Source organism: Pholcus phalangioides, unplaced genomic scaffold (genome assembly GCF_987345545.1).
Source record: "Pholcus phalangioides strain wild (caught in Gottingen) unplaced genomic scaffold, Ppha-v1.0 ptg000004l_1, whole genome shotgun sequence".
In the NCBI taxonomy this organism is placed as follows: Eukaryota; Metazoa; Arthropoda; class Arachnida; order Araneae; family Pholcidae; genus Pholcus; species Pholcus phalangioides.
This window is the reverse complement of record NW_028301597.1, coordinates 46,475,314-46,498,650: the sequence shown is the minus strand read 5'-3', so window position 1 is coordinate 46,498,650 and position 23,337 is coordinate 46,475,314. Positions and strand designations below refer to the sequence as shown.

Here is a 23,337-nt window from a genome sequence, read left to right as displayed (position 1 = left end):
TTCTATATAAAAATAGAATTAAATTTGTTTATTTAAACTCATTATGCAATCAGTTAATATTTCCGTGAGAATAAAAACGTAATTTTTTTCTTTGATCACGGTTTCATCACCACTATCTACATTAGACAGTGGCATAAGCCGATTTTGTAAACAATAGTAATCTTTGTCTGATCTAGTTTTTTGTTTCCGGGTGATCGCGTATTGAATTACAGTTCAAGGCTGCCGCTGACGTCAAAGATGTCCATCTCGAACCGCGTCCTGCCGAAATTCAACCTCAACGATAAATGCCAGTCTTTCCAATCGGCGTTCGTGTCGTTTCTCCAAAGCCAACGCAACATGAGCTCGGTCAAAGAGGTTAGGTTCGACACGCTGAAGGAACTCATCAATGAGGAGGACGTCGTGCTCATAGACGTCAGGGAACCCGAGGAGCTCAGGGAGAACGGCAGGATACCGGGATCGGTGAACATCCCCAACGGCCAGATCGAAGAGGCCTTCGGATTGCCGCCTTCGATGTTCGAGTCTAAATTCGGGTTCAAGATGCCCGACCCGGACATCTCGACGGTCATCTTTTCCTGCAAGTCCGGGCGCAGGGCCGCTACTGCCTACGAGAAGGTCATCTCCAAGTTCGGTTACAAGAATGCTCAAGTGTACATCGGTAGCTTCCAGGACTGGGTCGAGAAAGGCGGTCAGGTCGAAAAGCCTTGAAATTCGTGACAAACTAAATATATATAATAATAATTTAATCTCTACTGTGTTGTAAACTCAATTTTTTTTTTTTTAAATCTCATTTCTTGAACTAATTATTTGTGGTGCTTTCATTTCCGTTACAACTATAACTGCACATTGCTTTGTTCCCCTAAACACAAAGCTTCAGTGTTGGCAGATTTATTCACAAAATTTTCATTTCCGAGAACCATCGCCCTCTATGAATACTTACGAGATTAGACGGGAAGTCACAACATCTATGTTTAGATATGAGAGAGTTATTTTGTGATGTAGTTCATTCAAGCACTGTACAATCCTCCGAGGATTGGAATGAACGCCACATCTATGTTATATGTGAGAGCATTTCTTGTGGTCTATACAGTCCATTCAAGTGTCACGTAGTCCTCGTAAGGGTCAAGAATGGATATTGCATCATGTGGTATTGGACAATTTAATTCCTTTTTTTTTCCAGGTTTGATCTTTGGAAACAGCAACTGTGGATCTTTGAAGTTGGTTCGGCATCCTATGAAATTAACTTCTAGAGCCGAGGCTGAAATGAGCATTACAGACATGGTGGGAAGAGATCTGCACCCCAAGACAGCCTTCTATCCTAGCAACTATGGAGAGAGAGAGAGAAAAAAAAAGAGCCTTCCATTTCTTTTTTCGCCAAAACAAACTGAATGCTGTTTCTGTTCCGATTTCCAAATCTAGTTGTTTATGCAACTTCCATTTTATAAAATATTGAAAATTCATGACAAAACCTATTTAGGAAACATATTTTCTGTATATTATGCCGAGGGATACTCGGAAAGAAAAGTCAAGCACTAGATGACTTTTCTTCCCGAGTTCACTACTGCAAAATATCCAGGAAATATATGTTTCTTTAATCTATTGGGCTGAGAAAAAAAGCTGTGGAAATATATTTAGTTAACAAAATTATTATATTGTTATATAATGGTGCTTCTCTCTGAACAGCTATAGTATATTCCTTTTTTTTTTTTTTTTTTCGTGCGTTGTGTTGGCGATTTTCTTCAGCAAGATAAAAAAAATAATAATGGTTAAAAACAAATCTGTTTCTTAGATCACTCATACTCAATCCTGTTGATTTTCCGTAAGCATCATCAGTGCCAATGTGGCAACTTTTTTCCGCTCCAAGCTATCGCCACTCTTGTGGCAGTCAATTCAAGATGGCTGACAAAGGGCACGACACAAAGACTTATCACATGAATCAATCTAATAATCGATACTTAATCAAAATATGTTGAAAATGCAGAAAAATACAAAAAAAATTTAATTAAATGTTAAATGATTGCCACAAAACTAGCAAAGACCTACTCGAGCGTCAGGGTTGACAATTTTGGTGTGAAAAAAATGTTTCGCTGACAAATAACAACCACTCAAATAGCATGCGAAAGATCAAATCGCTTAAGTGACCCGTGTCACATTTCCAGATCATATAATCTAAATGACGCATATCCTGATCACTTAAGCTACCCCAAGGACATTTTAAAATAACTTGAATAAACCGTGACACACACTTCCAGTTCACTCAAGCTGGGTTGGACGAATCCCATTTCACCACGTCAACTAAAAGAATTGGGATTTGTGAGTAAAATTTTCGATATATGGTTACTGAATTTTGGAGTCACATAACAAAATTTTTGAAATTCATATCAGTGTATATATGAACATGGAAGTGGGCGCTATGTTGTAGAAAAAGTGTGAAGAAATATTGTTTTGAACATTTTTTCTTTGAAAAAAAATAATTTTGACTGGCACCTAGATTCTCTTGTGATTTGTTAAGCCCTGCACTTAAGTAGCTGGCTGCACATTTCCAGATCAACGGGCGCAACAAGGCGAGTGTAAAGGGAGGGATCTGGTGCTTGAATCAGGTAGGGTGTCAAGCTTTCTCTTTCCTGTTCAAAATAATAAGGATGGTGTAGTCGCCAGAATGAATAACTGATCCTGTACGAGAAACTAAGTTCTAATTTCAAGTTGCTGCCCTCGACACACTTCCAGATCGCTGAGTTATTCTCAGCACTTTTACAGTTCACTTGAGCTACCCGCTGCATATTTATAGATTGCTTTTCAGCAGCTCTTGGCACTTTTCCAGATCACTTAACTTACCCACTGCATATTTCTAGATAACTCAAGTGGCTCCGCGATACATTTTCAGATCACCTGAATGGCCCGTGACATGTTTCCCAACCATAGAAGTGTCCCACACTCTCCGAAAGATTAACATTCTAGACTAAATGAAAGGTTGGGATTGAAAATGTAAAAATTTTTAAACTATGATTCTGGGAGAGGAGGTAACAAAACGAAAATTTAGCTGCCATGTCATAGAAAATTTATTTTTATAAATTTGTCTGGGTTGTAAATGAAAGCACGATGGAACTGTTAGTAAATAATACAATGGTCCCTCCCCATTGGCGGAGGGCAGAGAAATCTCTGGGTTATGGATAAAAACTCAAACATTACCGTTAAAATGAAATGGAAAAAATAAATAAAGACATGATTCCAGAATGAGATTATGTTAGAAATAATGTAACTGTCCCTCGTAGGGCCTAGAATTCTTCGGGTTACAAATAAAAACACAGATTGCAGGCTGGAAACTCAAAGCATAACGGGTAAAATATATAAAAGAATAAACACAGTCAATGATCTTTTTCACGAACCCTTATGGATGTGTGGAAAATCTATGTATATAATTGATATTCTGTCTGTATACAAATCTACGATTTTAGATCTATCGTCGCCAAATTTTGCATATATACCAAATGGGACCAGATTTAAATAATACGCTACTTTAAAAGTTTGTCAGAGATGGGCAAATGCACGAAATTGGTGAAAAAATGTCGGGCAACAATCAATCAACAATTCTTGGCCTCAACGATCACTTTTGGAATGTTTACTTTGGTTACCTTGGTTCTCTAGCAATGCGTTTCAGGCATGCATATGCCTTTACAATGGTTTGTCACTTCTTTAATCTTGCCAGTATTATGTATAATAGTTCATTCCTTTATAATGTTTTGTTGCTTTTTCAATCCTTCCAGCAATTGAAGGAAAACCTGGGCAGTGCCAGGCATTATGGTGAGAAGTTAATAAAATGGAAAGGACATTTAACTTTAGAACAGTGTTTCCCGAAGTCGGCATTATCGCCCCCTGGGGGGCGATTGAAGTTACTGGCATAACATAGGATGCTGTGGGACTTGGGTTGAGTTGGGGAGTGATGAGAGGAGAAGAAATTCTGAAGTATGGAGCAATATGAAACAAAAAAGTTTGGTAAACTGCTCTAAAACTACTTGAATTTACATTCCGAACTACCGGAGCAGTCTTTTTGACCACTATTGCAAAAATACATGATGTACTGTAAATGTTGATTTATTTTGAATTTAAACAAGTGTCATAAGAACTAGGATTGGCTGAAAATGTTTTGGATGATACGGAGCCTCTGGTTTCCGAATAAAATATTATGTTTATATTTTTCAGATTTATACTGCATACTTTTCGTTGATTTCAAAATTTTTGAATGGAAATCAGTCCCAGCAAAACCTAGTGATCCCCCCCCCCCCACTCAGAGGTTCCAATAAGGAAAAACAATGAATGGTTGCGAGAACCTGGCACATAAGGTGTTGATACAATAAAGCATGCGAGGGAGGGTACATGCTTGTATGTTGATCAATTATTATTGAGAGTGCACATTTCATAGAAATTCTTGCCCTCCACGAATGGGAAAAATTATGGGATATAAGTTCATCCACATAGTCAACCCTTTGACACGTTCAGCACTGTGGCGGCAAAATGCAGTAAGAAATGAAATGTGATTCACCTCCTTGACTTTTCCCCCTAGAAGGGCAGTCTGGCACCTATGTGCTCTATTTGGCATGACATATTTGTACAATGAAAAAAAACAGATTCTTTCAATGCATCCTGCCTTATTTAAATTAGCCTATCTTCTGTTTAAACACCCTGTACGTTTGCTCGCACCTGAAATGTAACGAAACATGAACGATTCTATACCTTATTTTTTAGAAGAAAAAATTAATCATTTAATTTCCTACAAAATACATTCACAGTATATTTAAAAGCTGGTTAAGCGACAAAATTTTCAACTGCGATCAAAATGACAGCTCTAGTTCCATAAATATATGCAGTCGAATCCTGTTATAACAAACTCCAAGAGACAGAAGAAATCACTTCATAATAACCAAATTTCATTATAAAGGAAAGGAAATGACAAACCTACAAGCCAAAGAAAATAGCTGACTCAAAATAAAAATAACAAAAGGAAATACCTGACTGGGAAGAAAAAGCGCCAACTGTCTAAAAACAAAGTCGCCAAAGGAAAAAGGGATTTTAACTGTAGCTGTGTTCCCTACTCTTTGTAATGTTGTAATGTGATATTACGCCAAATGTTGGGATTTTGGCCAGTTCATGAATTCCCCCATTCAAAGCCTGAAGTAGTCTTATTTCTCGTTTTAGCCTACTTCTGTCTTTTGGCCATTTTGTTACCTGGCCAGACTCTAAATATTGGCCACAGCACACAAAAAAATTGTAATACAGTGAAACCCATCTTGAAAGGAATCAAAAGACAGTCCTGTCGATCGTTAGTGCTTTTATGTGCACTTCATAAAACGGAAACTTATCTGCGACAACAAAAAATTATTTTGTTGTCCTGGCATTCTGTTTCATACAGGTTTCACTGTGCAAAGGAATATAATGAAACATTGTTATGTATGAATCGTTGTAGAAATCCCCAACTTTCACACATTTCACTGGTAGTGACATATAGAACAAAGAAGTGTTATGTGCAGGGTTCGACAAATCAGAAGAAAATTTAGGTGCCAGGCATTTTTTCTATTGGTGCAAAATAGTGTATTTTTTCACTTGTATGGGATTTAGGGACCCCCCCCCCCTCCTTTCCATACTGACAGATACGCTTGGCATAATTTCTGATTATTTTGTGCTGTCCTAAGATTTCAATTCAGTTATAGAACATTAAAAAAAAAAAAATAGACGTCTATGTCAATTTTTTAGCCGCCATGGTGACCTGGTACCTAGGATTTGTCCAACCCTGGTGTAAGGGGAACATTGGGGGAGGTCCATGCTCCTTTTCTCCTTAATGTAGGTCCTGCTTACAATTCCAATTAGAGAAGCAGATTTCAGCCAATGAATTGAAGTTTGTGAGCGAATAATTCAAGAAAATTTGTATAAAAAAACTTCGGAGGTTTGAATACATATTGCCTTACTCAATTATTTATGTAATAGTGATATATGTGTACTGATTAATGCCTTGAAGTGATAGAAAATATTCTGATTTGTGGATCTGATATATACTTGCATGGTATTTCAAATCCATCATACTTAATTTATCATGTATAAATACAAGGGTTGGTTTACAGTGGATCCCCATAATGGCTTCCCCACGTGGAGTTTTTTTCCTGCGTAGCACAACTTATTTTTTGTGTTCCCTAAGAATCGTACTATTACTCATAAAGATTTCCCGTTTAAAGCATTTTCCCACTTACAACCCTTTAAAAAAAAATTATAAGTTGACTAGTCATCTGACTGATTATTTTCCCCTGTATGCTACCATGACGGAATTACATGTCATGGCCAAATGGCTGGTTAAACGGGATCCTCCCTCATTTTTTAATTGTGGCAACTATGTATAAAAGATATATACAGTAATATACACAATGCATGCATGGTTACAAGTTTTACAGCATATAATATATTGGGGAGGGAGAGGCAATTTGGATGCAACTGGTGCTGCCTATTATAATGTTTATTGCAGCTCCTATTTGGAGTAGGAGGACGTCATTAACTGTGGTCGCTTGTCAAAGGCATCACTACTAGCTGGCGTTTTTGATACTTTGCCTGGATTATTTTTTTTTTTTCAGACAATTCTGGTGAACTGCATGATGACTAGCATAAGGAAGCTGCAGTTAGCAACAGTCCGAGAACGTGCTTGCTAAATCTGTTGATTGTGTGAAGAGAGCCGTTATTTCCCTGATGAATGACTGCAAATGTTTTGATGTAGATGCCACATTAAGTTAATGGGGATTAGGTCTAAGTCTTGAAGACGAATATCTGGTGGATATAAAGAATGGGAAAGCATTTGGTGAAGGCGTCCCATGATTGGACGAATCAGTATGAAGCTCAAGCATCTTTTATCCACTTTCAAAATGTGTAAAACATGTATCTCTAGATATGTTGGGAAGATTCTGGATATTGCTAGGATTTGTGAATGTCATTTGAAATGCACATTCATACTACAAGTTTGAACATTTGTGTAGGCTTGAGCATTTCCTTACATGTTTCATTATTTCAAACGGAGCACAACTCTGGTCGATCGCCATGGGCAGTTTAATGCCAAATGAGTGATACTTGAAGTGTATGGGTGTATCTAGTGTTGTCATGAATTTTCGGTGCTGCTGTCTATTTTTCAAACTATGAAATGTTTGATATTTGTACCGTTGTAGATCTGATACTCTGTCTTCAGAGATTTCTTTTTTTAACAGGGAGATCGGCTTGCATTCACCCCTCAAAGTTGGGAACCACAGGAAAGCCAACTTCAACCAACCACCACTGTGACATCAGTGGGGTTTGAAACTGGGGTCCTCGTGATGCAAGCCCGTTAGTATGACCACATGACTGCACAGTGGCAAAAATACATTTTACCTGGAGAGAACAAAATCCCTAACATATTTCCCAATGGCATGTCCTTTTCTGCTGCAGGTGCTTTTAAAAACATCATTACTGTATTTGATGGGTACTCGCAATAATCTTTGTTCTTGTCAATATCGCTCACGCATATGTAATTTGAAAGAAGGTGTGCAACTAATAAAACAGTGTAAACAATTGCTAGTTTCTCTGCATAAGTGTTGCCACAATTAAAAAAAAACCAACCCTCATAATAAATTATTCAATTGAAGATCTTATTTTCGAAAGGGAACATTTCCACAGTTACTAAATTTACAGTATAAGTGAAAAAAGTTTTTTCTGCGAAATGGGATGCTTTGCAAAAGGGCAAAATAGCCCAACAGGTAGCACAAGGGAGTGGAATAAGAATATTTAAATGTTATGCTTCCCGAGCAACATTCAAGGGAGTTATCTACATTCAAATTTTGGAAATGTTCCGCCTTTAAAGAAAATTAGTGGAAACATTATTTTTTGATTAAAATTGCGGCTGGCGAAGTCTGAAAAATTGGACATTTCTACTTCACGTGTATGTTCAAAAAGGTTTCCACCTAATCAAAGAAAGTACCCTTACTACTCTCTTGTGAGTAACATAAGTAGTAGTCATTCTACAGTGGTACCTCCCATAATGGACACTCCCATTAGAAGACACCTCCACTAATGGGCACTTTTTTGAATTACGTCAACAAACTTGATGTATTTTACTATCTAATAACCCACACTCCTCGTTAGCAGACAAACTTTTCAGTCCCATGCATATCTGTTATTGAGAGATTTTACCGTAAAATACAACTTTGAAGACACTTCTCACAGATATAGCATTTTTAAGAAAAAATCCATGAAAAAGCTATAAGACAATAGCTTTATTACATTCCCTTTTGAATGAAAAATAGCGAGGGTGGATATGCTCTCTATTGGTAGGAAACTTTACGTTGTAATTTGTGCCAAAAATATTCCTGTTTGAATAAACCCTGCTTCGTAATCCAAAAGAGCATGTCCCAACAATTCAGAAACCATTGAAAAGTGCATTTTGGAAAAAAAAAAGTTGAAATGTTCCCTTTTGAAAATAAGTTCACTGTTTTTCAAAGGAAACATGGCGATACAATTATGTAGGCTTTAAGTATCGGAAGCAAAACAGATGCTGTGGTTATGTGTTATGTTTTTAAGTACAAAAGATTGTTTTTGACAGGTGAAAGGGGTTTCGATTCCACCGATCGTTACTCCATCACAGAAATGTAAATGTTATTCATGACTTTATACCCACATAATTCACATTCAGTGTAAAAGGAATTTCATCTGACGTTTCTTATATTTTCTTATATTTTATAACTTTTTTTAGGACGATACTTAAATCAAATTATTTATCTCTTGTTTTTGTTGTTTTGTGCATTTTGTATTCGCCCCCCATTCAGCTCAAGATGATGATAAGAAAAGCATTCAAATGTATATTTTAGTTTTGTATTCCATTTCATTTTTGTCCTTAATGCCTTCCCTATGAAATATTTGGGGCGAAATTACTTTGATTTCTTTTTGGTGATGACTGTAACTCGAATTATGCATATGAGTGTTTGAAATTATGATATATATCAGTGCATGTGATATGAATTGCATAATATACTGTTACTTTCTCGGAGCTGTTTGTATAGAGCTTCTAATGTAATTCGAATTAATGAAATATCATTGCGACTACTATACAAAAGGTTAAAATAAATATATGGAATGATATTTAGATTGGCGAAGGAAATTTTCAATAGTTCGATAGAAGTGTGAGGAGCAAAATCAAAGATGTGTGGGGTTTTTCTAAAATCGTGCTTGTGACCACAGTCATTAATTTCTAATAAAATCCTTGATGCATATCGGTGGCAAGATGTGGTCCAGGGGAATTTCAATCAGGATCTTCCTTCAAAATCTTTTCGCCTTGACATTAGCCACGAAAGCTTGTATTCTTCTGTGTCGATTAAATGGAGCCTGTTCAAGTGATTTTATAAAGATAGAGGACAAAAAAAAAAATATAACAGACTATGTAATTGAGTTGAAGGGATCTGCATAAATTGATCAAGAAGTAAAGTAACGAGAGGACCCATGAACTAACTCTATTATGCAGTAAAATGTCCTGATTCATCAGGGATAAATCTCAGATCGCCATGGTGACTGAAGAAGCAGTTTGACACCAGTTTTTTATGTGTCTGTTCACCAGATTTTGGTCTGATCATATCTGTTAGGGCTGTCGTATTTAAGGTTGTTTCTCTCCAGGGAGGAAGGAGACATTCTCAATTCCTAGAGAATTTTGATGCTGTTGTTGGGGTTGTTATAATTTGGTCGAATACCAATTTTCCTAAAAATAATCGCTATTATGAATACAATTGGTATTTTTAATTGAAAATAGAATTATTGGTAATTTTTTAAATGGTCGAAATATTGAATTTTAATTGTGCAATATATTATTTAAGTAAATAATAAAAAAAACTGGTAACTAAGAAATTTTTATTGCATGATACTGACATTGAAATTTCAAATTCAACGATGATATATCGTGTTTTAACATTACTCACAGAACCAATTGCGTTTTTTTAACACTTGTTGCAATTTTTTCATCTAATCAAGAAAATGTCAACCAGTATTAACTCATCTCATCATTTACTTTTGCATCATAGGTGTCATGTCCTTCAGTTAGTGAACTTGTGCAATGCATGTTCATTTCCCCACCTAGGGCCAGATTAACCCATATGCACTCAAATGATTATGGTGCCCCCCCCCATCCCCTTTACTTTTAAACTTAATGCATGGCGGTCGCATGCCAATTCTTAGATATGTTTACAATTTTCTAGAATAAGTGTGTAAATTGGTAAGGAGGTATTTTAAGGGGGGGAAGGTGAATTTCCAGAAAAACCATTTTGCTCAAGGCCCAGGACACAAGGAGCCTTAAGTGCCAGTGAGGAAGCGTTGAAATTTTAGAGTAAGCATGCAAATTTGTAGGCAAGTATTTATAATTAGATGGGGGCTCAAAAAACTCTGCTTTACCTGGAGGGGGGGGGGGATGGGTACGATGCTGTTGAGACGTTAGGACAGAAATGGCTGTCGACTGTTTTTCTGTGTATGACTGAAAGCATCTTACTACTGATATAATGGTCTGACACCACATATAGCTTTGTGATGAAGCTGAGCTTTTCTTCTGTGACCCTGAGAGAAAAATTTAACAAGCGTAGGAATGAGACATCTGTGAGAGCTCTTGTTACTTTATTTCATTGACTCGTTCCCCATAAAAAGAAACACCAGATTGCTACAAAAAGACTAATATTGACATTTTGAAGAACTTCAGATGTGACAGGAAGGCAGATGCCATCCATGAATTAGGGGAATTTTGTTAGTGTGCTGCAATGATGTGTTGAGAAGTTTTATTAAACTTAATGAAGCCACTTGGACAGGTTGCCTTTGATCGACCCACAATATACGTTTTACCTGTTGCCTACTTACGATCGTATAAAATCTTTTCAAGTGTAGCAATGGGAAAAAATTCTTGGTGCATAGTTTTCTCAAACGATAATTAATATTCTTTTTGTTTCGTTAACCTATGTAAATTTCTGCACAGGGCTATCTTAGCATGAGCTCATCCAGGCAAAGTCCATGGGACTGATGACCTTGCATAGCAATTTACATAAATTGTGTCAAAATTATGGAGGCACCATGGAGAGAATTGATCGGCCTGAAAAGCCTGTGATGCTGTTAAGACGGCCCTATAGTACTAGAAGTGATAGTTGTAATTTCATAAAGATCACAAACACAAATTATTTTCCTTTTTGTAATTGCTCAGTTATTCCTGTTGACTCCTAGTGTATGTCAATATCATTCTCAGGGCCATAGAATGTCTATGAGAACGGTAAATTTCAATATTACTGTGACCGATATGATAATATACTATTTTCTGGATGGCTATAGTGAATATGGTATCGGCATGTAAGCAGAACTTTGATTAATAAGATATGGGATCAATATTGTAAATTCTGTAATCCTGAATTGTGAAATTCCCATGTTTCGATTCGATTAAAAAAAACAGAGTCGAGTCATGTTCCTAGCGAGATTCGACCTTTTTTTTTTCCTCCTTGATATTTCTTATACAGTGAATAGATTATACATATTAATAAGATCAAATGCGAGTTTTGTATTTTGTGTATTCAGTCGTGTCGAGAGCCGGAAATGTTTATATGAAATCAATATTATAATAATAGATATATTCTAATTTTTTGAGCAAAATTTGAATTCCAATTAAAATTATGTGCCGAAATAATGTTTTCTGTTGTCAGTTTTTTTTTTCTCCTCTCTTTGATGCATCATTTTTACGAGCATTGATATCACACGTAGTTTTGGTCTCAATGCCCTCTTTCTTTGTTAAAAGAAACGGATGTGTCTTGTTTTGTCTTTTTTATGAAATGGTCTTTTACTTTCTTTGAAGAATATTCACAGTATACTACTTAACCATGGGAGTCACTGATTGAGAGAGAAAGAGTGAGAGTCGAAGCGACAGAGTAGGCAACCTGGTGAAAGTGAGTGAGGGATCTAGTGAAAGAGAGTAAGTTACTTACCCAATATCTTGCCTACTTGCTCATTCACTCTCTCATTTTCTCACTTGGCCACTGACTTGCTCAATTGCTTACTTGGTCATTCTATTGCTCACCTTGTAAAAATTCCTCTGGGGAATTTCTGTCTAACTATTGGTGCATGCTGGAAATTACGTATTCTGTATATTTGTGTGATTTTCCAGCTGGAAAAATCTTGGGTGTGTGTAATGTGTTCGAAATGCTATACTACTAAACCATGCATGCCATACACCTAATCCAATTTCCTCTACGGAATTTCTAACGTAAGGGAGAGATGTGTTCTGAACCTAATGTGAAGTTTGTTTCTGTGGAATTCTTACTAACCAGTCAAGTGGTTACGACGGCGTTTGCCGTCGCTGCCATACGTAATGTTGGTGCCTACGACGGCATTTGCCGACGCGCAGACTTTTTTCGGTCTTTTTCACCAGTCAAGGTGTTAAGACGGCATTTGCCGTCGCTGATATACGTAATGGTGTTGCCTACGACGGCATTTGCCGACACACAGACTTTTCGGTCTTTTTCACATAGAAATGACGAAATAATTTGTCATACATGTGCTGCCATCTCTGTACAGCCATCCTTCTACTTTATTATCTCATCACTAGATGGAGTTGACAATTATATTTCAAGGTCTGAGATTATTATTACTATTATCTTTGTCATGCTTTGCAAAGCTGCATCCCCATCGTTTTTGTTTCAATTTCCAACTCCCTTGCGAAGATGCATCTGTTTTATTACTCATATCTCTTTTAGCAAAGGTTCAACTACTATGGTTCCACATAAATCCATCAACAGCATTTCTTTTAGTCACAGGACATTATGACCGCCCCCTCCCCACTTTTGGGGTGTCATTATGTCTCGACACATTCAAGCTATAAAAAAACAATCTATAAAAAAAATATTTTAATATTTCAAACTTCCAAGAAAAGGGAAAAAGCGCGCGCATCTGCAAAAAAAAAGTGGGCACTGCGGGTAACGCTCGGAGAAATTAATTGGACAGTTGACTGGCTAAGAGCTAGCACCTGGCTTCCGAGTTTGGAAGCAGACAAATTGGCTGGTTATTTTTTGCGGGCGTCTTGCGTGAACGCTTCTATCTGTCTCCTCAGAATTTCAAGTGAAAGTGGCTAGTTTTGGAAGAACGGATTTCTCTCTCTCATAATAGTTTTTGTTTGTGGGTCTGCCTTCCCTCCAGTGGGAGACATGTCCATGATTTCCATTTTCTGAATTTTCGATTTCCTTCTCTCACAGAATACATTAAGTTGGGGCTAAGCGGCGCGGCCTCCTAGATAATCTCCTGTATAATCTAGGAGCAGGGCCGTCTTAAAGAGCACCCTGGACCCTAGGACAAAGTGATTTTTCTGATTCCCTACCAATTCTCGAAGATTTCAACCAGATCTCATTTTTGTGAGCCCCCCGGGGCCGTGCTTGGGTGGGCTCGTGCCTTAAGACGGCACTGGTAATGGACATATACTGCAACTGAGCACGAAATGGAATCATATTGCAACTGGGCTGTTCTGGAAAACGAAAAGCCTCACTTCCAGCGAAATCCTAATGGTATTCATGAAAGAAGAAGAGAAAAACACATCTTAGTTTGCATAAGAACGTAAAAATATATTTTTCCAAAAATATGTATTGTATGGACCTATTATACAGCATTCAAAGTGTCCAGCATGGATAAAAATGCTGCGATATTGACTCTGAAATTATGGGAAATATTTGTGCATATTTCTACACAAAAATATGCGACTTCTGCTGCCACCTATCAAATCAAACTTAAACCATCTGGTGTAATTTTCTAAGTGAAGTCAGCTGTTGATTTGAAACCGGTATGCAGCATGAAAACGTGCAAAATGTTACATGATACCATATATTTTTGTTTTTGCCTGCATACTACAGTAATATTATGAGTCAATATACCTGTTAATATTGTTTTATGTTTGCTGCTGAATCATATTTTGTAATTACCAGTAAAACTTAGTAACTGATATTTTGGCTCTTAAAATTCACACCAGTATGCAGCATAAAAATAAAAGATTATAGTTTCATATCGACATGTTCATTTTAATTCTCAACGTCTGTTTGAAACAACCATTTTATTTTGAGAATTATAACATAGTTTCGATTTTATTTGATAGGTGGCAGGAATGGTCATAGCTTAGAGCGTTTTCTTGTATATTAATGCTAGTGAAGTATAAATATACAACAAAACGCCCAAACATAAATAATATTTATATTATTTGTGTAGGGGTGGGGGGAGGAAATTTTCCTTTTCATTTCCTTTTTTTTTCACGGGTTCGCAAATTATTTCCTTCTATTTATGCTGGTTCGTGAAAATTTTCACATGATTTTAGCGGTCTACAAGGAGAAGAAGGTTGAAGAATATTGGTAATAGGCCAAGTCTTTTTTAGGCCAATAGGTAATAATATCCATTGCCTTACAATTCGACAAAATCTCTATCACATGGCTCCCACTCTGTCCCAAAGACTATAACGAATATTAACGTGGAGACGTGTCCGGTTTTACTAGGCCCCGAAGAGGTATATAAGCGATATAGTGGCGGGACCGCTTTACTATGAACCCTCTACCATTAATATCTCATTCCTCAAATTTACCGCTCTGGAACAATGCCGTCTTAACGCGTGGGTCCACCCAGGCACGGCCCGGTGGCCTCAAGAGGAGAAGAAGAGCCCCACAAAAATGAGGTCTGGTTGAAATTTTCGAGAATTAGCTAGGTAGGGCCTCAGATAAATCACTTGGCCTCGGGACCCACGATGCTCTTGAAACGGCCATTCTCTGTAGGCCATATCGAATACGTCCTATATGTCTCTAGGAGGTATTTCCATAGCACGCTTAGCCACGCCCCTGCGGACTTTCTTTCTTTCAAACCGAGCGCAATTCAGGTCTAGCCTCTGTGGACTACACCTCTGTTCCTAAAGCTACTATTTTTACCGCTCACACTTTCTTGGTCACTCTTTTTCTTGCTTACTTACGTAATCCCTCCCTGTCTAGGTCACTCGTACGTTTACAGACTCTAGGTCGGTGGTTCTCAACCGGTGCTCCGTAGAGTCCTTGGAGCTCCGTGTGCATTTCACGGGGGCTCTGTGGCCGCTCGAGATATTTTACTTTTCTAAATCAGTAAGTTTGATATTTTAAAAAAAGTGGCCTATGAGGCTCCGCCATCGAAATTGCATACTAAAATGGGCTACGCAAAACATATAAGTTGAGAATCGCCAGTTATTTGTATTTACGGAGGCGGGGGAAGAGGAGTCAACGGGCTATAGCATAGGGCAGCAAATTTGAGAAATGAGTGGAAAAGAAAATTTGTGGAATGGGAGAAGGGCGGCAAAATTTGTGTATAACCCTAAATAAATCCGCTTCGACCGAGACAGTAAGGGAGTAGCTCAGTGAGTGACTTCGAGAGTTTGCAAATGTGTGAGTGAGCAAAAGAGTGACTTGGAGCGTGAGCATGTGAATTACCAAAAGAGTGACGTAGAGCGTAAACATGTGAATTACTAAAAGAGTGAGCTAGAGCAGGTGTGGCCATTGCTGGCTTGCGGCGGTGCGCAACAAGATGAAAAAAAATTATATTTTCGATAGTACTTGTGGGATTGAAGAAATTGTGGTCAATGCAGCAATATATATATATATATATTTCTGACACAAATGATTTGTATTTTGAACTATATTTTTGCTCCTGGTGCGGAACTGCCTGCGTCCCCCTGTGTCTGACCATTATGTTTGGCCCTCGAACAGAGAGAAGTTCGCCACCCAGTGACCTAGAGCAGCGGTTCCCAACATTTTCTGACTCGCGGAGCCCTTTTCAGTATACAGTTTTTATGGCGGAGCCCTGTTTGACTCGAGGAGCCCTTTTTGTATGTAATTGTTTTGGCGGACCCCCTGTAGACCTCTTTTTTTTATTTATCTACCAAATTTACTAATTTATTTTATTTTCCTCGAGTTGCCGCGGAGGCCCTGAGAAGTGCACTTAGAGCCCTAAAGGCTCCGCGGAGCACCGGTTGAGAACCGCTGACCTACAGCATGTTGTAAATGATCAAAGGAGTGACCTTTAAAGAGCAAGGAATCATGTCAGTGTGCGACTAAAGAGTCACCTAGAGCATGTGAGTGCATAAAACAGAATACTAAACCACACATGCACCTCGTTCATATGCAGAACCTCTAACGAATTGGTACATGCTGGAATGTGCGTGCATGTGTTATAAACCTTACGTAAAATTTGTTTCAGTTTGATATTTGTTATGTTGGAATTGGAATTGGATTTTAAATTTTCTGGCGCAAGGACCAATTTGATCAAACTGCGCCAAAACAAATTATAAAAATAAGAAAAATCATCCTTTTGTCATGTCAAAATACTAAAACTATGCATGATAAAAAGCAACGTAAAGCATAAAACAATGACATGAATTGTAAAAATCTATAATTTATTATAAAAACCAATGGCTTTGATGAATTTAAAAATGCGAGATACATCGCAATGGTCAGATAAAATGTCATGAAGTGAAAGATGACTTTGACCAAAAGCGGTCGTAAAATGATGACGATGATATGAACAAGTAAAAGCATGAGCAATGGTCAATGAACTTTGACAATGTGGGCACTGTGGCTGACTCTCTCGTAATAAAAGATATGATTGTGTGAGGCGACTGTGTCCTATGCGCAACCGGGCAAGCAGAACTTCCTCCTTTCGGTTAGTTCTGCAGCTCGAACGCCAATGGCCAAGTGTGGGCTTGATGGCATGCAATTTATTGTTAACTTGATTGTTCCAGTGCTCCTGCCAGCGGCGATGCATCACTTCTCGGAGGATTGAGAAGTGGTCACTGGCAGGAACCAGAAGGCTATTATCGATGTTAGTTGTTGTTCGAGCTGCGTTGTCTGCTTTTTCATTGCCCGGTATTCCAACATGACCTGGTACCCAGTAAAATTTTACTGTGGTACAATGATGAGTGAGGTAATTTAGTTCATGGAAAATGGCAAGAATGAATGGATGAGTGTGAAAAGTAAAAGAACACAGTGCTTGTAATGCACTGAGAGAGTCACTATAAATGATGCATCGTCGGTGGCGTTTGCGTCGTATATGACGTAGAGCCTGAAGGATTGCGTACAGTTCTGCCGAATATATAGTGAATGTGTCTGGAAGTTTGAAAGATGTCTCCTCACAGCAAATGTAGGCACAACCGACATGGCCAGGGCTCTTGGAGCCGTCGGTATATATGGGGAAGTACCTGTTGTACCTGCCCCTGTGCCTAAAGAATATCTGTCGATATATGACATCTGCTGTGGTGGCTCTAGGGTATAATGATAATGAAATAGAGACATCTGGCAGAGACTGCTCCCATGGTGCCAGTTGCCAAGCAACTGGGGCCACACGACTGATGTCTAATTCTAGTTCTTCCACAAGTGCCCTCATACGAAGACCGTAAGATGGAACACTTGAAGGGCGAGCAGCAAATAGTCTATGAAATGAGGGATTAAAAATGACACGATGAAGTGGATGATCTGGAAAAGACTTCATCTTGATAAAATATTTCAGGGAAAGTTGCTGGCGTCTTGATGTCAGTGATGGCTCGTTGCATTCGACATACAGGCTCTCCATTGGAGACGTCCGGAAAGCTCCAGAACAAATCCGTAGGGCGAGATGATGAATTGGGTCGAGCACACTCAGATAGCTCCGAGGTGCCGACCCGTATACAATGGAGCCGTAGTCGAGCTTCGATCTTATTAAAGCTTTATATAAGTGGAGGAGCGACTTACGGTCAGCTCCCCACGATGTAGAAGAGATGACCTTCAAGAGGTTCATCGTCTTCATGCAACGAGCTCTTAATTGCGCAATTTGAGGTTTGAAAGTGAGTTTCTTGTCAAATGTGATGCCGAGGAATTTAGTATTTTCTACAATAGGTATTAGATTGTTATTGAGAAACAATTGTGGGTCATCATGTAGGTCTCGACGCCGACAAAAGTGCATAGCAACAGTCTTGTCAGCGGAGAATGAAAAGCCGTTATTATGAGCCCACTTGCTAATCTTGTTGAGAGCGGTTTGTAATTGTCTCTCGGCTGACCTCATATTCACTGATTGATATGATATTAACAGATCATCCACGTAAAGTGCGCCAGTGACTGACAACGGGAGTTGGTTCAACACCCCGTTGAGTCTTAAAATAAAAAGTGTTACACTTAAAATGCTACCTTGAGGTACACCTTGTTCTTGAATTTGGGGAGCTGATAACGTGCTTCCGATCCGTACCTGAAAGATGCGGCGAGCAAGAAAGTTCTTAATGAAAATGGGCAAGTTGCCCTGCAAGCCGCTATTATGGAGGTCGGAAAGAATTCCGTGCCTCCAAGTACGGTCGTAGGCCTTTTCTATGTCGAAAAATATGGCTAGCATATGCTCCCTCTTCACAAATGCTTGTCTTATTGATGTCTCAAGGCGTAACAAATTGCATGTTGTGGACCTGAACCGTCTAAAGCCGCTTTGATGTTTAGATAAAATATTGTTAACCTCAAGGTAGTGCATAAGGCGATAGTTGACCATGCGTTCCATGAGCTTACATAGACAACTGGTCAAAGCAATAGGTCTGTAACTGTTAGGTTGCTGAGGATTTTTGCCAGGCTTCGGGAATGCAAGAACAATGGCTGCTCGCCAGGTGTCAGGAAATGAGTGATTGACCCAGATCCGATTAAATAATATGAGTAAATGTGAGAGTGATTCTGGTGAGAGATGCCGAATCATGGAATAATGAATGGCATCGGGCCCTACAGCTGAGTCAGGACTTCGCTGCAAGGCCGTCGTCAGTTCATGAAGGGTGAACAATGAGTTGTATCCCTCCGGTGTAAAAGGCCGGAAGGTGTACGATGTACGTTCGGCCGATGATTTAATGGGATGAAACGATGGGGGATAATTCGCATCACTGGAGACAGTGGCGAAATGGGCGGCGATGGTATCCGCAATATCCCTCACATCGCTGATGATAGTGCCATTGGTGTTTAAAATGGTGATTGGATGAGACTGATAATGACCATTGATTTTTCGGATCCGGTCCCAAATGATTTTGGATGAAGTAGATGAATTGATTCCCGTTGTAAACTTTTGCCAGGACTCGCGTTGAGCCTGGCGCCTGGTTCTTCTCGCTATCGCCTTTGCTTTTAAAAACGCCAACTTGTTGTCATGGGTAGGATACCGCCGGAACCTACTCCACGCTTTCTTTTGTGCTTTAATCGTAAGATTACATTTGTGGTTCCACCAAGGTTTAGGAAATTTAGGAAGTTTCGAGGAGACTTTGGGTATTGTTTCATTTGCTGCAGAGATGATACAACTGGTGACAAGGTCGACACAGTGGTCGACGTCGGGTTGCGAAACCATATCCTCCGTGATTTCTGCCTTGACCGTGAAGTCTGCCCATCGGGCGGCCACAAGCTTCCACCGAGGAGGACCCTCAGGTATGCTATGGCTTCGATCAAGGCACTTAACCACCAGAGGAAAATGATTGCTCCCGTGGAGGTCCGGATCAACCGACCAGGACCAGTTGGGCAAGAGTGAGGGTGAACATAAGGATAGATCTATTGCAGTGAAACTATTGTTTGGGGCATGGAAATGAGTGAAACTGCCATCATTCATGATGGCAAGGTCCATGTCATCTAACAGTCGTTCAACCATTTCGCCACGTGGGGTGTTGCTGTTAGAACCCCATATCAGGTTATGTGCATTGAAGTCTCCAAGAAGAAAAAATGGTGGAGGTAATTGATCAATCAGATCTTCTAGATCTCTCTGTAAGATGGTGTCATTTGGTGGCAAATAAATGGAACAGATGGTAATTCTTAGGCCTGTAGAGATTTCCACCGCGATGGCTTGCAGGTTCGTGCGCAGCGTTAAAACGCGCGACGACACATGATGTGGAACCAGCAGAGCAACACCGCGGCAGGCTCTACTCCCGTCATCGTAGTCAATACGGAACAGGGAATGTCGCCTGATGTTCCATGTCTCCGAGGGCTTCGTAAAAGTTTCCTGGAGTGCCACGCAAACAGGATGATAACGATTGATCAAATCCTTGAGATCTTCGTAATTGGATCTAAGACCACGAATGTTCCATTGAATTATGTTGGCCATAAATTTCAATTTCAAATAGAAGTAGACGGTTCAAGGTCCTTAAATTTATTCCGGTCAATCTTGCGGCGGGTAGTACCGGATTCTGTAGTATTGTCAAGATCCATGTCACCAATCGATGTGTCATCGATAAGTGACAAATTTTTAACGGTGGGATGTGTCAAAGCTCTCTGTATGGCTTTTTTGGAATACCCCGTCTTGAAAGGTTTCTTTTTTGTTTTATTTCCAGAACTAATTTTCGGTTTGGTACCAGTAGATATTTTGAATGTGTTTGCTGTTGCTTTTCCCGCTTCTTCTTCGGAGGTAGTGGACTCCCTCCGGAATCCAGCGGAGCAACAGCAGCCACAACTATTGCATGGTTGATTGGATGAAGTTTGAGTGGATGTGTTAGCAATTGGTTCGGTCTGAGTTGTAATAGAAACTTTTGTTACACTGTTAATCTTGTTAGTAGTCGGTGATTGTGAAGTCGTATTGGCGTACGATTTACCAACTATCGGAGCTTGGTTAGATGTTATGCGACGACGTGCTTCGATATACGAGATGTTATTAAGGACCTTGATCTTCTGGATCTCTTTTTCTTCATTCCATTTCGGACACTTCCTGTCAAATGCGGGGTGAATGCCACCGCAATTGACGCACTTGAATGATGTTGAAGTGCAGTTGTCCGAAATGTGGTCCTTCTCACCGCATTTCGCGCAGGTGGGTTGACTTCGGCACGCCGTTCGTGAGTGACCGAATTTCTGGCAGTTGAAACATCTTACGGGGTTAGGTATGTATGGGCGGATTTTGAGACTATAATAGCCTATCTTAATATCTTTCGGCAATGTCGGTGATGAGAATGTCAGAATTATGTTACGTGATGGAGCTGGATTGCCATCTTTGCGGCTCATGATATGTTTGGCAGATGTTACGCCTTGAGACGCCAGCTCCTCTGTTAGTAGTTCTTCATCCATATTAATCAAGTTAGTATCTGAAATCACACCACGTGAATAATTCAACGTGGGATGGATTTTGACTATTATTGGAATGTCTCCGAGAGATGTGAGCTTTTGAACGAGTTCGGATTGTTTAGGTGTGTTAGTTTCAATGAGAAGGTCTCCTGAACGAAGAGCCTTCACTGATTTTAATGTGCCTATTGCGCCATAGAGAGCTTTGTCTATTATGAATGGTGACACTTTGGCCAGTGGTTTATCAGTGTCAGTACAATGCAGGAAGAAAAATGAAACAGTAGGAGCAGGATCAGTGACAACAGTTTCGCTCATAGCAGTTCTTTGACGTTTTGGTGCATTTTGATTTTTCCCCATTTTGGAGATAATGTGTTCGGCCCCTACCGACCATGCCCACCATGGAGCCCTACAAGGGGACGCGCACACGTAACCGGTGAAGGTTAGTAGCAACGCCAGGTTAGGTAGGAGCTATACACCACCGAAGCAGGCGAGCAGACGCGTTCAAGATCCAAGATCGCCGTGAAGCAGCACCAACAAACCTCAACGACGTCCGGCAGGCCCGGCCCCTCTACCTGCCCAGTAGTGTAACCCCTTTAGCCACCGAGGCGACCAGCCGATTGACCCAGACGGGGCTAATCCAGGCCTCCCGTTTCGGCTGAATCCGAGGCCAAAGCTAGCGCATCAGGCTAACCAGGATCCCCATCTCCAGCCTTACGGGTCTCCACGCACGGCAAACACGCAGGTAGACAGCGTCCCGGATGGAGCATACGCTAGAAGCAATGCCCCATCCGGGAGGACCCCTCCCCGCCTGAGCGGGGCCCACAATGAGGGGTTGGACACAAAAGACAAAAACATGTACAGGACAAAACGAGACGCAAGACATGTACTGCAAGATGTGTCGAAATAAACATGTAATTTGGACTATTGAAGGTGAAGTATATGAGCACAAAAAGCGATGACAATGACGTGTGATAGATTTGGCGTTACCCAGGGTGCACCACGAGGAGGCCTATCACATTACACCCCTATTTGTTATGTGTGGTGCTGCCATCTGCCATCAGTTTTTTCTAACTGTGAGTGAAGTGTAATGGTTGAATAACTTTACCGTTGTAGGCCTGTTGCTCTCTGTGGCGAGACTTTTTAACGGGGAGATCGGCCATCATTCGCGCCTCGGAGTTGGAAACCACGGGATACCAACTTCAGCCAACCACCACTGTGGCAACAATGAGGGTTTGAACCTGGCCAAAACAGATTGCAAGCATGCGAGTGACCAAAATAGTGTGTAAACATGTGAGTGACCAAAACAGTGGGCAAGCATGTGAATGACTAAAAAAATGACTTGGAGAGTGTAGGGCCGGACTTGGGGCCGCAATTCTTCAAAAGAAACACTTTTCTTTCTCAGCAGATGTTTTGGAAATTTTTGATTAAAATTTAATTTTTTCCCATTAAACTATTATTGATTGTGAAAGGAGGCTTTCAGTTTGAAGCCCCTATAATACATAGTTCTAACGTGTTTCAGAATGTTTTTCTTTATTTTTGGGAATCCCAGTATTTGATTCGGTAGTGACTGCCTAAAATCGTTGTGGAGAAGCCGCAAAAATTTTTTTGCACCGGACCGCAAAATTCCTAAGCCCGGCCCTGTGTGTACTTGCAAGACTGGGGGAGGGGAGGGTCGGAGTTTTGCTGACAAGGAAGGGGAGGGGACCCAAAAATGGCCAAAACTTTGCTGACGTAATACTTGAATGGCCCCTTTGTATATCAGTGATGTCTAGTGAATTTTGTTAATATTGAATGTGCGTCACATGATGTAAATTTTATTTTCATTGAATCGATAATTGATTCGTATTTTTCAACACTATATTTAAAAATATGCTTTGAATATGAATGATAAAATGATTATAATCATACTATATTGATTATGATATCAATATGCTTTACGAAGGTTTCAACTGCTGGCTTATGTGAAGACGAATTGAGGAAAGAAAGAAAATTCAACTGCCCTTGCGGGGCTGCTTCTGGACATTTTCAAGCTTAAGAAAATAATATTATGGTGCCCCCCCCCCCCCGCATCAATCACTCCTTTATCGCTCAAAAAATCGTCACCTATTGTCCCAAAAATCGCCCTCCATCGGCATTCTTCAATTGACGTTTTTTACGGCCGCATAGTTCACAGGCTTAAAGATCCATCTGGCCCTGTGCCTTTGCGGAGAATCGAACCCACGTCCTTTTACTTAGGGGGAAGAGATACAAATATTCCTGAATTCATCTT

General features: G+C 39.8%; 1 protein-coding gene across 1 annotated transcript; it reads left to right on the top strand.

Annotated features, from left to right (window-relative positions):
- The first annotated feature begins 136 nt into the window (after positions 1 to 136).
- Positions 137 to 7,484, top strand: LOC149087715 (rhodanese domain-containing protein CG4456-like). Its single transcript, XM_089231600.1, has one exon. The coding sequence runs from the start codon at positions 238 to 240 to the stop codon at positions 703 to 705; it is 468 nt and encodes a 155-aa protein (XP_089087726.1). The 5' UTR covers positions 137 to 237; the 3' UTR covers positions 706 to 7,484.
- The last annotated feature ends 15,853 nt before the right edge of the window (positions 7,485 to 23,337 follow it).

Coding starts and splice junctions, on each gene's coding strand:
- LOC149087715 (XM_089231600.1), top strand. CDS start 238: ATGTCCATCTCGAACCGCGTCCTGCCGAAATTCAACCTCAACGATAAA.